This window comes from Ischnura elegans, chromosome 5 (genome assembly GCF_921293095.1).
Source record: "Ischnura elegans chromosome 5, ioIscEleg1.1, whole genome shotgun sequence".
In the NCBI taxonomy this organism is placed as follows: Eukaryota; Metazoa; Arthropoda; class Insecta; order Odonata; family Coenagrionidae; genus Ischnura; species Ischnura elegans.
In genome coordinates this window covers 19,303,669-19,319,424 of record NC_060250.1, presented here as the reverse complement: position 1 = coordinate 19,319,424, position 15,756 = coordinate 19,303,669, and the positions used below count along the sequence as shown (strand labels likewise).

The 15,756-nt window shown below is 36.5% G+C and overlaps 1 protein-coding gene across 13 annotated transcripts in view; it reads right to left on the bottom strand.

The window, feature by feature from the left end:
* LOC124158546 (disintegrin and metalloproteinase domain-containing protein unc-71) overlaps nt 1–15,756 on the bottom strand; it is a 967,603-nt gene that overhangs the window by 32,287 nt on the left and 919,560 nt on the right. For 9 of the 13 annotated variants that reach the window (XR_006864826.1, XM_046533688.1, XM_046533691.1 and 6 more), the window contains 7 exons: nt 14,749–15,006; nt 11,767–11,841; nt 10,798–10,970; nt 8,457–8,626; nt 6,512–6,675; nt 4,652–4,819; nt 84–279 (listed from right to left, as the gene is read on the bottom strand). Coding sequence is in view for 12 of the 13 variants with exons in the window: in XM_046533688.1 (XP_046389644.1) it covers nt 84–279; nt 4,652–4,819; nt 6,512–6,675; nt 8,457–8,626; nt 10,798–10,970; nt 11,767–11,841; nt 14,749–15,006 (1,204 nt within the window). In the remaining variant the exon portion in view is untranslated. Of the gene's footprint in view, nt 1–83; nt 280–4,651; nt 4,820–6,511; nt 6,676–8,456; nt 8,627–10,797; nt 10,971–11,766; nt 11,842–11,937; nt 12,402–14,748; nt 15,007–15,756 lie in introns of those variants that run through there. The other 4 variants (XM_046533697.1, XM_046533687.1, XM_046533692.1 and 1 more) reach the window with 2 other exon arrangements.

The window sequence follows — 15,756 nt, the reverse complement described above, 5'->3', positions numbered from 1 at the left end:
AATTGAATATTTGGGTTAAATAAACATTACATTGATGAGCAAATGAGCTACTGTGGACTAAGAAAAATAAAACAATTACTCACCATACCCCCATATCTGCTCACACTGAATATTAAGAGTTGGACAAACGCCGTTAAAGCAATATCCAGTGTTAGTTCCACAAGGATTCCCGTTCTTCTTGAAGACATCTTGTGGGCACTGACCAGTCTCTCCGTTGCAATGTTCAGGCAAATCACATTCATTGACAGCATCCCGACAGACAACTCCACGAGCACGAAGCTGTTTGATACATTATTAGAGATATTGAAATATTTTTCAAGGATTCCTTTGAAATCACATGATTCTTGCAACATTCACTCACTATTAAATAGGGTGTTGGAGGATTTATATAGCTACATAACTGGAATCTAATTCAACACGCAGCATCGAACAAACACATTCACAGAGAGACAACTAGTGCATATTTAATACAGTGCATTTAACAAGGGTCAATGATCATTGGCACCATCTAGGGTTTAAGCAATATCATAACATTGCTGCAATCACAAGTGCTGCATCACCTTACCTTCTCCAATCTGCTACACCCTTAAAAAGCAAGACGATTATATGATGGCAGAAAAAGCACTAACAAAGAGAACAGTTCAGAGAAGTCATTATTATTTGCGGAAAAAATATGCAGAAAATGAATACATAAAGCGTCCCTTTACAAATACTCTAAGGCTTAATGAATGGTTATAAATGGATGATTGGAGGATGTGATAACATAAGCAAGTAAATTAGTATACTACATACAATTTTCCAACCAAAAATCATAAAATATAAGCTTGGGTGGTATTTTAATATGTGAAAATAATTACTTCCAGATTACGAATCAGTTAATCGAGTGACGTTCAAGGATATTCTGATGGATTTTATCCCTCACTTCCTTTTGATAAGCCAATATGAGGTCTTTGCATAATGGATGACAATGATTTCAACATAATGAGCACATAATTTTATGATAGCTTAGCAAGATAAAATTTGCAAACCTCATTCCTTCCAATTAGAAATAGGAATTAAGCCTTATACCAATAGTATGATACTGAACAAGGAAAATTTGTCATTAAGTGTAACAGTAAATAGTAAAGAATACCTAAGGCTTCATAAAAAATATGTACTTCTGATACAATGGTAAAATAAAGTATCGGAGTAAAAAAATTGCAAATTAAATTTATCCACAAAATGATACATGTACTTTGCTTTTTACTTTTCTGTGGCTTTAATAGTTATGGAAGTTTTTACAGTTATGGAAGATAAGAGATAACTTTCTCTACACATGAAGTTGAATCTGTCTCTATAATTGCAATCAAATTCAGAATCTTAAGGTCACAACTATCAAAGTGATTATCCATACATGTAAGATTCTTAGTATATGTACCAAATGCATATGCCTGTCTACCCACTGAACATAAATTTTGAATTGCAATGTAAAAGGTGCCTACAAAATTCTTAACACATCGAAAAAAATTATTGACCTGGAATCCCCATTTCCTCTTTATTCAAAACTGTTGGAGACCTGACATAGAAGGCCTTGCATAAGCTATCATAAAACCAGAGCTGACGTCAATAGGAAGCCCATGCAAAATCAACATTACACAAAGAACCACATGCAACCTTTTAATGTGAGGTGGATATACAACATATATAGGCATATTTGATGAAATGAAGCTGCAAGCACTGAAGTATTTTTGAATGAGCAGCTCCACTTTCACTCGTAAGGGTAAACACAGCTTCCTTACCACTGAAAAATTATTCTTGGCTCTCAGCCACAATCAGGGAAACCCAAAGTATTGAATAGGTTGGTGGACTCACCACTCATGATCGTAACACATAACTGGCCACATTCCCGAGTTATTTAATCAACAGTTGCCAAAGGAATCATTCATTTCCTTCAATACATTAAATAACCAAAATTATATGAAACAAATACCCAATAATTGAATTATCCAAGATAGTAAAAATCTACATTGCAAAATAGAGAAGTACCCAAAAATTTTATACTGTGTCCTGGTATTATTAACCAGAGTAAGTTTTCCAGTCAAATAATTTATATTTTAAGTATAAAATGATATATCTCATGTATTAAATTACTCTGAATCATAGAGTATAATGAATGCTGTTGAAAAAGTGACAATAGTTGGCAAACAAAAAAATAATTAACTCCTTTTTATGAAACTATTTGCATGTAGGGTCTCCACAATTTTTTAAAGGTACTCCATACAATGAGCATAGCGAGAATCCCTTTGGAAAGAGGCAAAGATTATCCCTGCTTAAAAGAGAGGTATTCTAGAAGAATCTTAGCAAGAAAAGCTATTCCTTTAGCACAATGCTGGATTAAAATGTTTAAATGCTTAGCAAATGTAACATATTTGAATCTCCCTTGTCATGCCTGAGGCCTTACAAGAAGAAAGAAAACCATGATTTCTTTTCCAGGGCAAAAGTGGAACAACATACATGTTCCAATATATTTCAAGTACTTGATATATTTGCATATTAGCGGTATATAACAATTAATAAAACGTTGCATTATTGTAAAAATTATAATCCATAGCTCAATTATACTGAAAAGGACTTTGATCATAAAAAAAAAATCATATGAAGGAGACTTATAGATCTTTTAATTTTTATTATAAACATAAATGTATCAACTAGAGGGGATTTGAAAGGGAAAGAATTTTAACAACTTTAAAAATTAGTTGAAATAGTAAAATATGAAATGATAATGTTAGAACGTAGGTTTCCGCGGCGATGGTTTGATCTCTGCATTTCTTAAGGGTTTCCTTCCGCGTCAGCTTGTTTGTGGACAACAGTTTTGCTGGCTATCCTGCCAGCGTCTTCAGGTCGAAGGTGTCGGCTGTCGGTTTCTGCCTCGCTTATATACTGTAGGCTGGATGGGAGCTGCACTGTGATTGGCTGTCGGACTGAGCACTTCTCTCTGATTGGCTCTCTCTTTGATGACTCTTTTCCAGGTGCTGTGAAGGAAGTATCCATCTTCTCTATTGAAATTCAATAGTGTTTTTTGAATTCCTATGGCTTCCCTGATTTGTCTTGGGAAGTATCGGCACTCCTTAACTAAAAGTTTCTTTTCCTCAAATTTGATGTCATGGCCAGGTTCCGACCATGCACGGTTCCGACCTGGCCACAACATCAAATTTGAGGAAAAGAAACTTTTAGTTGAGGAGTGCCGATACTTCCCAAGACAAATCAGGGAAGCCATAGAAATTCAAAAAACACCATTGAATTTCAATAGAGAAGATGGATACTTCCTTCACAGCGCGTGGGAAAGAGTAATCAAAGAGAGAGCCAATCAGAGAGAAGCGCCCATTCAGACAGCCAATCACAGTGCAGCTCCCATCCAGCCTACGGGATATAAGCGAGGCAGAAACCGACAGCCGACACCCTCGACCTGAAGACGCTGGCAGGGTAGCCAGCGAAACTCTTGTCTACAAACAAGCTGACGCAGAAGGAAACCCTGAAGAAATGCAGAGATCATGAAATGATAATACTTATTGTACAGATAGCGTGGGAATATTATTTATATATTTGAAAGTATTTCATCTGGGACCTAATGGCCACTCGCTTCAGTATAAATCAGTACTTATGTTGTCATGACGAAGATTAATTAACATTTTTTATCCATCTTCTTTCTCTTCAAATTCTCGCACCAATATTATTTCAATAGGACTCATTAGTAAAAGTTTGATAGAAGAACCCATATAATAAATTTATAATGCATATTCCTATATTTCGACATAAAGAAGCATTTTAAAAATAAAAAAATCAGTGAGTGGGTAGCAAACAAAAAATTTTGAAGACCTTTCTACTGCAAAGCTAACACGTACTACATACATTTCATCGATAGCTCAACCTTCAAAAGGATTAGTGTATTATCAAGGAAGAAGAATGTGAGTTTTCTTAGTGCATGAACAAGTCTTAATCCAATTCTCCTTTTTACAATAATAACAAAACTGATACGCATTCTGCATTCTTTCTGATTTGATAAATTTGAATGAAATTTTACCCTTATCTGATTGCCAAACAGCTCACATAGTATTGCCAAACAGCTCATATAGTTCACATTAGTTGAAGAAGAGAAAATAGTAACTTTCATATAGAAAAATTTTACTCCTGGAATTTTACTCCTGGAAATCCACTTGTGTAAATAATGAACAATATTCAAAATGACAATTATTGATTTTTTTCAATGGCATCATGAACTGACCTATAATAAGTTAACAATAATTGCAGGTAGGAATACACTTGAACTGATTAAGACCTGTAGGAGACAAAGAGTATACGACACCAAATAGGCAGGTAAGCAAACAAAAAATTTAAGCATTATCTGATTAGAAATTCACAGCTGGTACATTATGTATACTATGACTCTGCGATTAGTTATACATAAAATTAAATGAAAATCCATGCTCAAAAAATGAATAGAATTTACTGTGTAGCTAGAATGCCTCTTTTTCTACAGCTCATTCAACACGATGGTGTTGAAAAGAGGCCCATGGACGATAGAGAATATTGATATGAATACAGATACTAGCCAGAGAGAGAGTTTAAATAGAAAATAAGAAGAAAAAGAGCAATTATTGAATGCAATACTGACCCGACAATTGTCGCAACAAGGACCAGAGGCACATTCAGCTTCTTTATTAAGCTTGCAGGTAATTGGATCACAACATGGATCCACTTCTGGGCACTCATGAATGGTACCACAATCACACTCCTCACCATCTTCAACAATACTATTTCCACAAGTTCTCTGTACAGGCACCTGAAAAGATAGGAAAATACATTAAGTTTCCGCTCAAATATCACAGAGTAGGTAAGTTCTGAAGCACAGCATAGTGACAAAATAAGACTATATGTACACAATTCCATTTTTTTTCATCTGACTTTTTTAATGCTGTACCAGTGAGAGATTTTCATTTTGAGTCAAACAAAATATCCCAAAAAAAGAGTTTAATCCATAAAAAACAGTTGAAAAGCCCTGAAAAAATCGAAGCATACCAAAAATAATAGTTCTTGAATAAATACGAAGTACATACAAAGTGTTTAGGACTCATGTTGCTTAAAGGTATGAATTTGAACACCTGCTGCCATTAGCCTGAACTAAAATTATCAAATGATTGAGAGGCATGTTTCACAGCAGATTGTCCTCCAGGATACAATGGAGAGAAATTTCAGGATCAGGGAATAAGGAAAGATTCATCCTGACTTTGAGGGAACTCTTAATGCATGTAGGTACATATTTTCTGTCTTCCCATTAGTTCCACACTAACATGCAAAACCTATCTCAAAATTCCTAGAAGTATATTTGCACTAATGAGAAATGCTATTCCTATGGTAAAAGTTTTTGGAGGCGACCGGCAAATAAGGCCATTTGTGCAACAAAGGAAGGTTGGAGAGAAACTTGGCATCAGCACCAGCCTGCTCTTGTTGAAAGTCACCGAGGGGATGAAGGCTGAGCCTCCCATTGGACGGATGGATTATGAGTCCTCCAAGTAGCACTCAAGCAGAGATCGGATAGTCTCTGAAAATTCTCAGCCACTGCTGGGATGTGAACGCGGGCCCATAGGATAAGAAGCCAAAACTCTAGCAACCACAACAACCCAATCCCAAAATGCTATTCATTTGATTAAGAGCAATAGACTCGGATTTTAACTTGTGGAACTTTTCTAACATAACGGTAAATGAAAAAACACTTCTCCAATGAAACAGAAAAGTAATCTTGAATGGCCATAACTTTAGGGATCACGTCACAGGCAAGAACCAAACCACTGTGTTGGTTTGCTGCAACGGGATGATTTGATAATGATGATGCGATGGTTGAAGGGGCCTGGCTAAGGTTGCCCTGGTTTCCTATGAGTTCCTTTATCATTATTAAGGTCATAGAGCTTTACCTCTTCACCACTAATTATCCAAACTTTTGATAAAACATACAATGACCCAGTTTTTAGAAGTAAATTTCAAGGTGCTGAACATCAGCAAAGCACTGGTACACATGTATACATCTCAGTTGGGTAATAGGAAAGAAAAGTATGGAGTGGTAAAAGATAGGCACTGTGTACATGGCAAAAACCAACTGGAACTGGCAGATCAGGAACTTTTCAGGAACTGACAAGTCAGAGTAAGCGAGCAAACTTTCTTCCTCGTAGCCTTAGACCTCTCAACACGAAAGGTTAACCCAACTACAATATGTATGCAATCACACATAAGTTGTATTCAGTCCAAGTTTCTGAACAATATTTTCATGAGCCATGGTCATGGAACACAGACCCCAGTTGTCATTTAGCTAGAGTTACAACTTCAGCCATTGAATACCACACTCAAACCCCTGATTTAAAATTTGCCTGAAGAATTTTAATTACTTCAATCACATTTACTGATTTTTCAACAAATCTTTCCATTACCTCTATTGTTACTAAAATAAACTCCGACTGATATCAAAATAGAGACAACTTACCTCATTTGGCTTATTCAGAAGACATATTCCATGTCCAATTCTTAAAGCGTCAATATAATCAGCTCTGCTACATTCAGAAAATTTATACGGCTGAACATTTTCTAACCCAACAATTGACTGTGCCATAATACAACCATGCCAGTCACGACAATAACATTCCTCTCCTAAAATAAAAGCATTTCATAGACAAGTGTTAGACATATGCAATCAAGAATCCAATATAACACATGTTAACACATACATATAGATGTATTCCATAAAATTATACCAAATGCCATAAGAAAATTAAGCCATAGAGGCCCTATCAATTTAAATATAAGGGCGATTCCACGCGTCACGGACTGACCGTCACAATGCATTTTTGAACTTTTAAGAACACACATAACGCGAACGGACTGACATACAAAACTTTTTCAACTTCCAAATTGCTGCACAATGGTGTGAAGTTTAACTTTGGTTGATACACTACTTTGTCTTGAAAAATACAGGACTTGCGTGACTTAAAATTCACTGTCACGGACTGACAAAAATGAAACGAACTTTCAGCTCAGAGTAAAACCTCTAAGGTTTGCTCTGAAACAAAGAGTGATCAGAGTTTCAGTAAAATACATCTCAGAACACCAAATGCAAATTTCACAATGCTGCAAAGCCCATTACAATAACTGATTTTACAGAGGAGTAATTCCTCTTGAAAAGCATGGTCACGGACTGACCAGAAATGTCACGGACTGACTTTTGTGATTCCCTTCTGGTATACTTTTATTCACTGCCAAAAAATTTTACAAAATAACTTCTTTAATTCAAAATAAACAGAACAAATTTATGCAAAAACCCTTAAAATCATTCAAAATAATGAACGAACCTCAAAATAGAAAAAATTCATTAATACAGTGGCCATAAAAATCAATTAGCGAAACAAACGTTTTTTGCACGTAGATGACTCATTAAATTTAGTATGTGGCTAAAAACTGTGGTGAGCACACAAAAAAATTTCTCTTACCAGAGACACACGTGACTCATGCTAGTGTCAGCACTTAATAACGAAAGTCTAGACTTTATAGCACAAATTTTGATCCATATCAGAGCCTCCAACCACTTTTTTTATTTAACCAGTCAGTATGGCATTTACATGGAATTGCTCATAAACAAAATTTTGACAATATGCATGAAGAAATCTGGATATAATTTACACTCCAGCTCAAGCTGATAAATTTCTGGAAAATATGTACAGGTTATTCACCAAAATGATGCAATCAAAGTAAAAATATATACGTACTGAATATATGACCGAAAAAGTTAATAAGGTATAACCAAGTGGTTGTAAAATGTAAAGGAAACAAATTACTGAATCCACTTAGCCCTTAACTTATTTCACTGCTTTCATCATGATGTATCACAAATATACATGAGCAAAAATGTCTTCATCGAGTGGCACGGGCTTGATTTTCAATGTGACCAAGGTTAGCTTACTATTAGGGCAGTGTAAGGAACTCAAAAATTAAGTCAAATTGAGTGAATGAAACATACTTGACTCAATGCAACCAATTTCTCAAATCTTGAGTTGAGTCATTAAAGGCTGTGGATGATTAAAGAAACAGTGCACAACTGAATTAAACAATATTTTTGCATAGGCAAAGGTGCATTGCTGGTAAAACTTTTAATTTTAACCTTTCAATTTCTGCATCTCTCCAAATCAAGTATCCTCCTTTCATAGAAATTTATCGGTGAAAACTGACTATTTTTGAGTACAGGTGACTTAAGCATCCTGAAAATTCCCACACCAATATAGGTTACTGCTAAGTGGAATGCAGGATTTTCTATTAATGTTTTTATTTGAAGGCTTCTCATGGTATTTTTTTTTAAATTGGAAATATGAGACTACAAGATCTATTCTACCATGAAAATAAATAAATTCATAAATGAGCTGAGTGCTTGAAATACTTACGTCCATCATCGTGGCCCATGCCTATATTGTGGCCTATCATATGAGCCATGGTCCCAGCTAACAGATGTGGCTCATATGTATTGATATCTACACTGATACCGACTGATTTTGCTGTGCACACAGTTTCTGGCACTGCCATTCCAGATTCTCCTCCAGCAAAAGTTTCACCTCTGCAAGAAACATGATCATTAACATGATAAAAAATAAAGTGACATTAGGGGAATGAAATACATTTGATAATAGTATTTGGAACACATGTTTTTGCAGAGGAATTTGAGGCATGTTAAACCATTTTAGGAACACTTCACTAAAAAGTATAACAATATCTCAGTAACCTCTAAGAAAAATTCAAGTTGAAGCTACCAACCTTCCCAGAATGCATAGCGGTTCACTTTTCATATGAACAGTATATTAATAAATAGCAAAAAATAATTTTAATATAGTTTTACAACAAATCCATCAGGAATACCACAAACACAAAACTTCACACAATAATATTAATATATGGCTACGTAGCCATTCTGCTGTCATTTGAAAGAATCTATTTTTGATATTGCTATTGGCCTTTATAGTCAATGGTACCAAGTTTAACCTTTTCCCTACTAAAGATGAAAATATATGACTGGACATTTCTTGACCCGAGAGACGAAAGTCGCAAATTTTCATCGAAGATTTTCCTACCCAGGTGAACGAATGTCAAATAAATATGTTTCCTAGCTCTCCCCTTTTATGATGGTCACGGGTGTGCGATGTCTTCATTTCGGGACCCAACACTGCGGGGCTTAGACTTTACCCTCAAAATCCCGGAGCAGTAAGGGACTGCAGTGATACAATTGTTTATCCAATCCGTTTTGTGAAATAAAAATTTGTTCCCCTCTCAAAAATGTAAACTAAGAATTGAATTATTTGTCTTTTGAGTAGCGTTTGCAATTTTTAAATGAAATTCTATGATAAATATTAACTTATATATCAATTTTAGTATAAACATCAACATGGAAATTGTTGCTGCATTAAATGCATTAATATTGACGGTAGAGCTTTGTTCCAAATTTGAAAATCCTCAGAATAAAATGAGGAATTCCATTCAAAGTCTGCAATTTATGTTCAAGCAACAATTATCCATATAGCTAATTCATATAAACAAAGCATGATTGACTGCCAACCAATGCCGCTGGTAGGGTTATAAACTCCAAAAGGAGGGAGCCTAACTACCCTCGGAGTCTGAGATTATGCAGAATCCTCACTAGGAAGGGTTGAAAAAGGTTGGTGCTGAGAGTGTGTGATTATACGCGACACCCTTCTTAACGAATGTCCTGCAAAAATGCTACCTACGGAGGGGACGGAAGAATCTCTTGGGGCTCAGTACAGCAGCCATACTAAGACAGGAACTCTACCGTCTCGAGAGGGTTAAGGAACCCAAAATCTCACTCTCAAAGACCCTTTGGAGAGGGATTCTTATAAGGTTACATTGGATGAACATAGAATTCCATGACCAAATGCAGATGCATTACTAATCACAAGAGCTTTTTGTCTTTCTGTATGGGTCTACTTTAGATGTGTGCATTGACAGAAAAAATTTGATGAAGATGATTGCTGGGCACAGTTTTTGAAGCTTGCGGTAAGTGCTAGTGCCCATACCAGTGGTCACAATGGCTTGAGTTGATCATTAATGATAAAAAAAATAGTTCCAAGAGTTAAGAAGTGCAACAGCAAGATTAAATACTGAGGAAGGATTCTAGTACTGACAGCATTATGGGAGAATCATGATCTTATATCCAGCAAGGCTGCCATTGGTACAATGGTGTGAACTGGATTTCAGAGCAGGAGGGATAGCATCATTTACTCTAGGGCTGAAGGGAAATATCCTCCCAATAACAGAAACAAAAGTGGTAATAGCTTGGATTAAAAATAACAGTGACTCATCAGTCCTAAAAGTAACCACATACAATCAGGTACCTACATACTATATAATTGCTTTCTCCCCATTAAACTTCAGTGTGGATTAAGCCACACCCTTTGCCCATACACTGAAAGATCTTCAACCACAGCTCATGACTCATTATGGATGAATCAAACACATTCACATTGGGTGAAGAGCAGTCAATTAAAAACTTTTCTTTAAAAATGTGGTATCATGTAACTCATGATGCCTAATACCTTTCAACAACATGCCTAATTTTCAACAATAGAATAATAAATATTTTGATACATCAACCGGATTGAGTTAGCAATTTACCATTCCATAAAGGAAGTTCACATAAACGCTAGAGGGCAATTCTTTGGTATTGAACTAATGAGGTACTGTTGGGAAATGTAAAAATAGATTATGAACACTACTTACGTAAGTAGTTGAGTTGTATCCTTGTCCACCTTAAACAGTTTTCGTGATGTATAGTCATTGAAATTGAGCAAGGCGCGACTGATATCTTGGCTTTTTTCTATTGAGGCTTGGTTGGCACTTGTCCATGTTTCAATGTAAACAACAGAAACTCTGGTATTAAGGGTTCGAAAATACTGAAATGAAAAAATAAGGAAAAATCAGTTTCATGACTGGAATAAAGATAAGCATATCTAAAACTATTCATGCAAGATTAAGAAAATATTACAAGCATAAAATTACATACTACAGTCTTTCACAAATGATGCAGAGAGAAAGCTGCTAAAGCCATCTCAGAAACAGATAAAACCTGCTTATGATTAAAATATAAGTATTAAACAAAACTGAAATTTTACTCCCCATTACCTCTTCTCTATGTCACTCATAAGTTAAGAAACTTAGGTAAATGTCCTGAACTTAAGTTTAGGTTGATTAGAGATTTTCCACTTTTTTTAAATGAAAAAGTGAATTCATGCAACACATGCTCCACAAAATATATCAGGCAAAGAGGATAATATTTCAAAATTCCCATAAAGGAAAATGAGAGGCACCTATAAAACTGTAATAATAGTCGTATGGTCCCATAAAACCTCTGTGAAGAAGGCTATTAATGTAGCTTCAATCCCAAAATCCTTCATTTTGAGAAAAAAGGGAAGGGAACTACAGGCTTTTAGAGAATTAAAAACAATAGAGAATTCCCCTCCCATATGACAACACCTTTCAAGTTACAGGTGAATGGCAACATATCAAACAAACGTTTGCATGGTCCACAGATTTTTATTGAGCAAACCACATTTTTGACTGACTGTGTTATTATCAAGGTGCTAAAACCTCTTCACTCCCCACTACTCTCGTTACGCTCATTCTTTTATGTAAAATTCATAACCCCAGGGGAACCTGGCACAAATAAATGTAATATAAATATTTACTTACCAAATCGGCGATATTGGCAACTTGGATGGCATCATGAACAACTTCCAATCTCGTACTCCCATTCCTTTTTTCAAACTGTTCAAAGAAATAAGGAACAACTAACATAAATATAGCTTTTACAGCCAATAATCTGAAAGCAAAAAATTACCTAATTCATAAATACTTACAAACCTCTGCCATCAATTTCAAAGTCAACCAAGTATTTATACCGAGGCTTATTATTCCTTCATCTTAATTGGTAAACACAGTTTTAGCAAAGGTGAATATTCAGATTAATTATGTAGAGCTTTACTGTTTCAAGAGTTTCCAAAAAAAACTTGCAATGGACAATAAAATGACTAAATGGTTTCTTCAACCATTTGAGGCGATCAACTATCAGTATCTATGAACTGCATTAATTACGATTCTACCCAGTACACATATAATAATAATGCAATGAATTAACAGCACGAGCACGGTCACACGTTCTTCAATTTGATATAAGACCGTACTTCGAGAGAATTAGTGAGGTATGAGTGTTGTATCAGAAACATTCACTATCAATGGAACGGTTATTTCAAACAAAACCTTGACTTTAGATAACTCGCACATGTCTTCCGTGAGTAACGAAATCCATCATTTATGCAACTCTAATTAGAGAACCGACCTTTTACCTCTTCAAGAAGTGTAATACTGGTTTTTGAAACATATCAGCGGCTAACCGGAGTCGAACCACCACATAATTGTGAATAGTGATACATTCATGACACACTTCATGCCCTTATTCCTTCCAAAGCTTAATAATTCGAAAACACGCGAAAAAACACATGAACGCTAGCGATTCGGAACTGTCACAGGTAACCCGCTAAATTCAAATTAGAGTTTTGAAAAACTTACTTGCGTTTGGATTCAAAAGCTTTGTATCGATGAAATAAAATCGATTAAATTACAATAATACAACCAAATACTAAAAAAGGTTTTTGATAAATTATTTTTATGCTAAAACCCTCTACGTATCGTTACTGTAAAAAGTGGAAACAATGGTGCACCGAGAAAAAGTTTATTTTAATTCCCGGATTGATAGTTGAAGTTAGGTATTTATATTACTGAAGCACTTCATAGATAAAAATTCGATATAGATAAGCCTTTAATAGATTGAAGATTAACATTTTAAATCCTTGCGAAAGAGAATGCAATATCTCATGTTAATCTTGCTAGCCTAAACAAATTTCAACTGGGGCCATAATTTGTGTTTCGTCGATTAGCATCGATTGGCGTGGGCTTTTCCAACTGCCGATTGGTAGCTGTAGCGTACCGATAAACCCTCTTTCACCGACTAACCCTTCCTAGATTCCTCTAGGCATTTAGCCTAGGTGCACTTACCCTGATTTTCTCTCAGCTATTAAAAGATGTATATTGAGATTAGGGTCTCAAATGCTATTAACTTCTACCGCCACTGTCCTGAAGTTTAATTTTTTATCGAGAAATAAGGTGAACTTCGGAAACAATCACTCATGGAGACGAAGCCATAATAACTACTGCTGTTTCGGTAAAAACCAACGATGACCGTGGGCGCCGGTAGAAAACTCGTACGGATGGTGCATTCTAAGCCGCCTTTGGGGCGATATATTGCCAGATTAATTTAAGAGACTTTTGTTTAAACAATAAAACAGGAGCAGTTTCGCTAAAAATACCATTTTAAATTGTTCTTATTCGTAATAACTTCCTTTTATATACAAAATTTTCCAATTTAAGTAAAAAAGTAGTTGGTACAACCATTACCCAAGCATTTTCATGAGTCAGGGGGGTGCAAGTGGACCTCCTGGAACCCTCCTCCCGAAGTCCATGACGATGACTACAAGTATCAGTATAATGCAATGCAATGGAATTTATAGCTCTCTTCATGACAGTTGAGGAGGTGAGAAGCCAAGGGGTACACAGGGTCGGATTTACCGAAAGGCAAAATAGTCACGTGCTTAGGGGCGTCGCAGTCCAAGGGGCGCCTTCAAGGGCGACAGTTCACTCAGTTACAGCAGTACGTAATGTTTTTATTTTTGAATTTACTCTTATTTTTTGTAGTATGAATTAAGGCTAGACACTATTTTTGGAAAGGGTATTCATAAAGTGTTCCAGTTGCATAAAAGTTAAACTGTTTCATGTAGTTTTACTCCAAGCTGTTTTTCTTTAATTGGATTGTCTATGTTGTCCCTGCGTAAACATTCAAGCATAAACTTTTGCTGTCAGCCATATATCTGTTCATTCCTTTTTTCCGAACATTACCTCATGCGAGTGACTATGCCTAAATGTAAAAATCGGGGAGGGGGCTCAATTGAGGAGGGGCGCTCAATGGAGAGGTGCCTATAGCTTAACTTTGGGTAAATCCGGCCCTGGGGGTACAATTGATATTTTTCTCAACAAAGTTAGAAGAAATACACAAAAATATGGTTTCCATGGGATACGAATGGGTCTCTATTCTTTTCTGAAATCGAGTGGAAAATCAAATGCATTACCAAATATCTAATTAGTCTCATTTGCTTTCTATACCTAATTTATGTACTACTTAACTCTGTATAGAAAGAGAATCACTTGTATCCCTTGGCTTCTCACCCATTCATTTGTTGTTTCCCAAACTGATTTTTCGTAATTTACGCTTTTTGACACAATATTACCCGCATTCCACCAAAGAAACCCCCGGAGGAAATTTCTGGCCCCTTCCCCGGATGTAAAGGTATAAATTGCAAATTAATTTGCAAAAAATTCCACGGATAAAAAATTATTCGCCTTGATCGGGACTCGAACCTAGATCCCACGAATTCCGATGGAATTCCTAAGCCAGTAAATCTACCGAGAAGAATTTCCCCTCTTAGGAAATTTGTGTACTATATTTTCTCTGCCGAATTTTCGCACAGTTTGAGTAATGCGGAGGCCTCCGTTAAGTTTGCACAATGACTAGTCCCGGTATACTTAAATTAATAAACAAATGTCTCGATTATTTTGACTCACCATCGCTTTGTCGAGCACGAGCGCCGTCTCGATGTACTTGGTGGCCTCGCGGACGTCCCGCTTTTCTCTCGCCGAGGACGTCCACAGGTTTCCGTGGTCGGCCTTGGCGGGCGTGGGCGGAGGGGCGAAGAAAGAGTAGGGCGGCGCCTCGTGCTTGGTCCGCCGGTAGCTCTTCATCCGCCACTCGAGGTTCCCGGAGTTGGCACACCCCTTGTGAGTCTTGGTCCGCGCCTCGAAGATAACGTGAGGATGCTTCTGCTAAAGGAAGAGTCGCTTGCATTAATCCTTAACCGGGGACTTTAACGGCCGCATCAGACATTGCCGTGGCAAAAAAATTACCCCACAGCATCTCAAGTAACCTTAAGATGCTGAATAGTATTAAAAACTAGCACAATTAAGTAGAAAATACTTGAATACCATGGATAAGCTCCATTTTAAATTAAGTTAACTTTTTCGGGAGAGTTATCGTGGAACAGCACAATGAAAAGATGCACAAAGATGAAGTAATAATTAATAATAATTAACTCATTTATTGTGCTGGGAGTGACCTCCTTTGGAGCATAGAAATTATTAAAAGTACGCTTATTTTAATTTAAAAACTCTGCTACACGTCTTTCAACTGACTCGTAGTCTTTATAGGTGCATAACTGAAATATCTCTGACCCTGATGAAGACTGCGAGCCAGTTAAAACACGTGTTACAGAGTTAGCGTCCATCTTCCGGGTGTACGTCGCGTCGGTTGACTTTTGAACAACCAGAAGCAAGGGCGGGAAAAGTTTAGCCGGCCACTCATATAAACATATTAGCCAGAATGCAGCGATGATCGAATGGACCTGAGGACATCTTCAGGACAGGAGACACTGCTGTCACTAAAAGTCAACCGACGCGACGTAAACCCGGGAGATGGACGGTGATACTAGGCGTCGAGGAAGACTGTATTACAACGTGCTATAGAGTTTTGAGATTAAAATAAGTAGACAGTACGACATATTCGTGTATCTTTTCTCT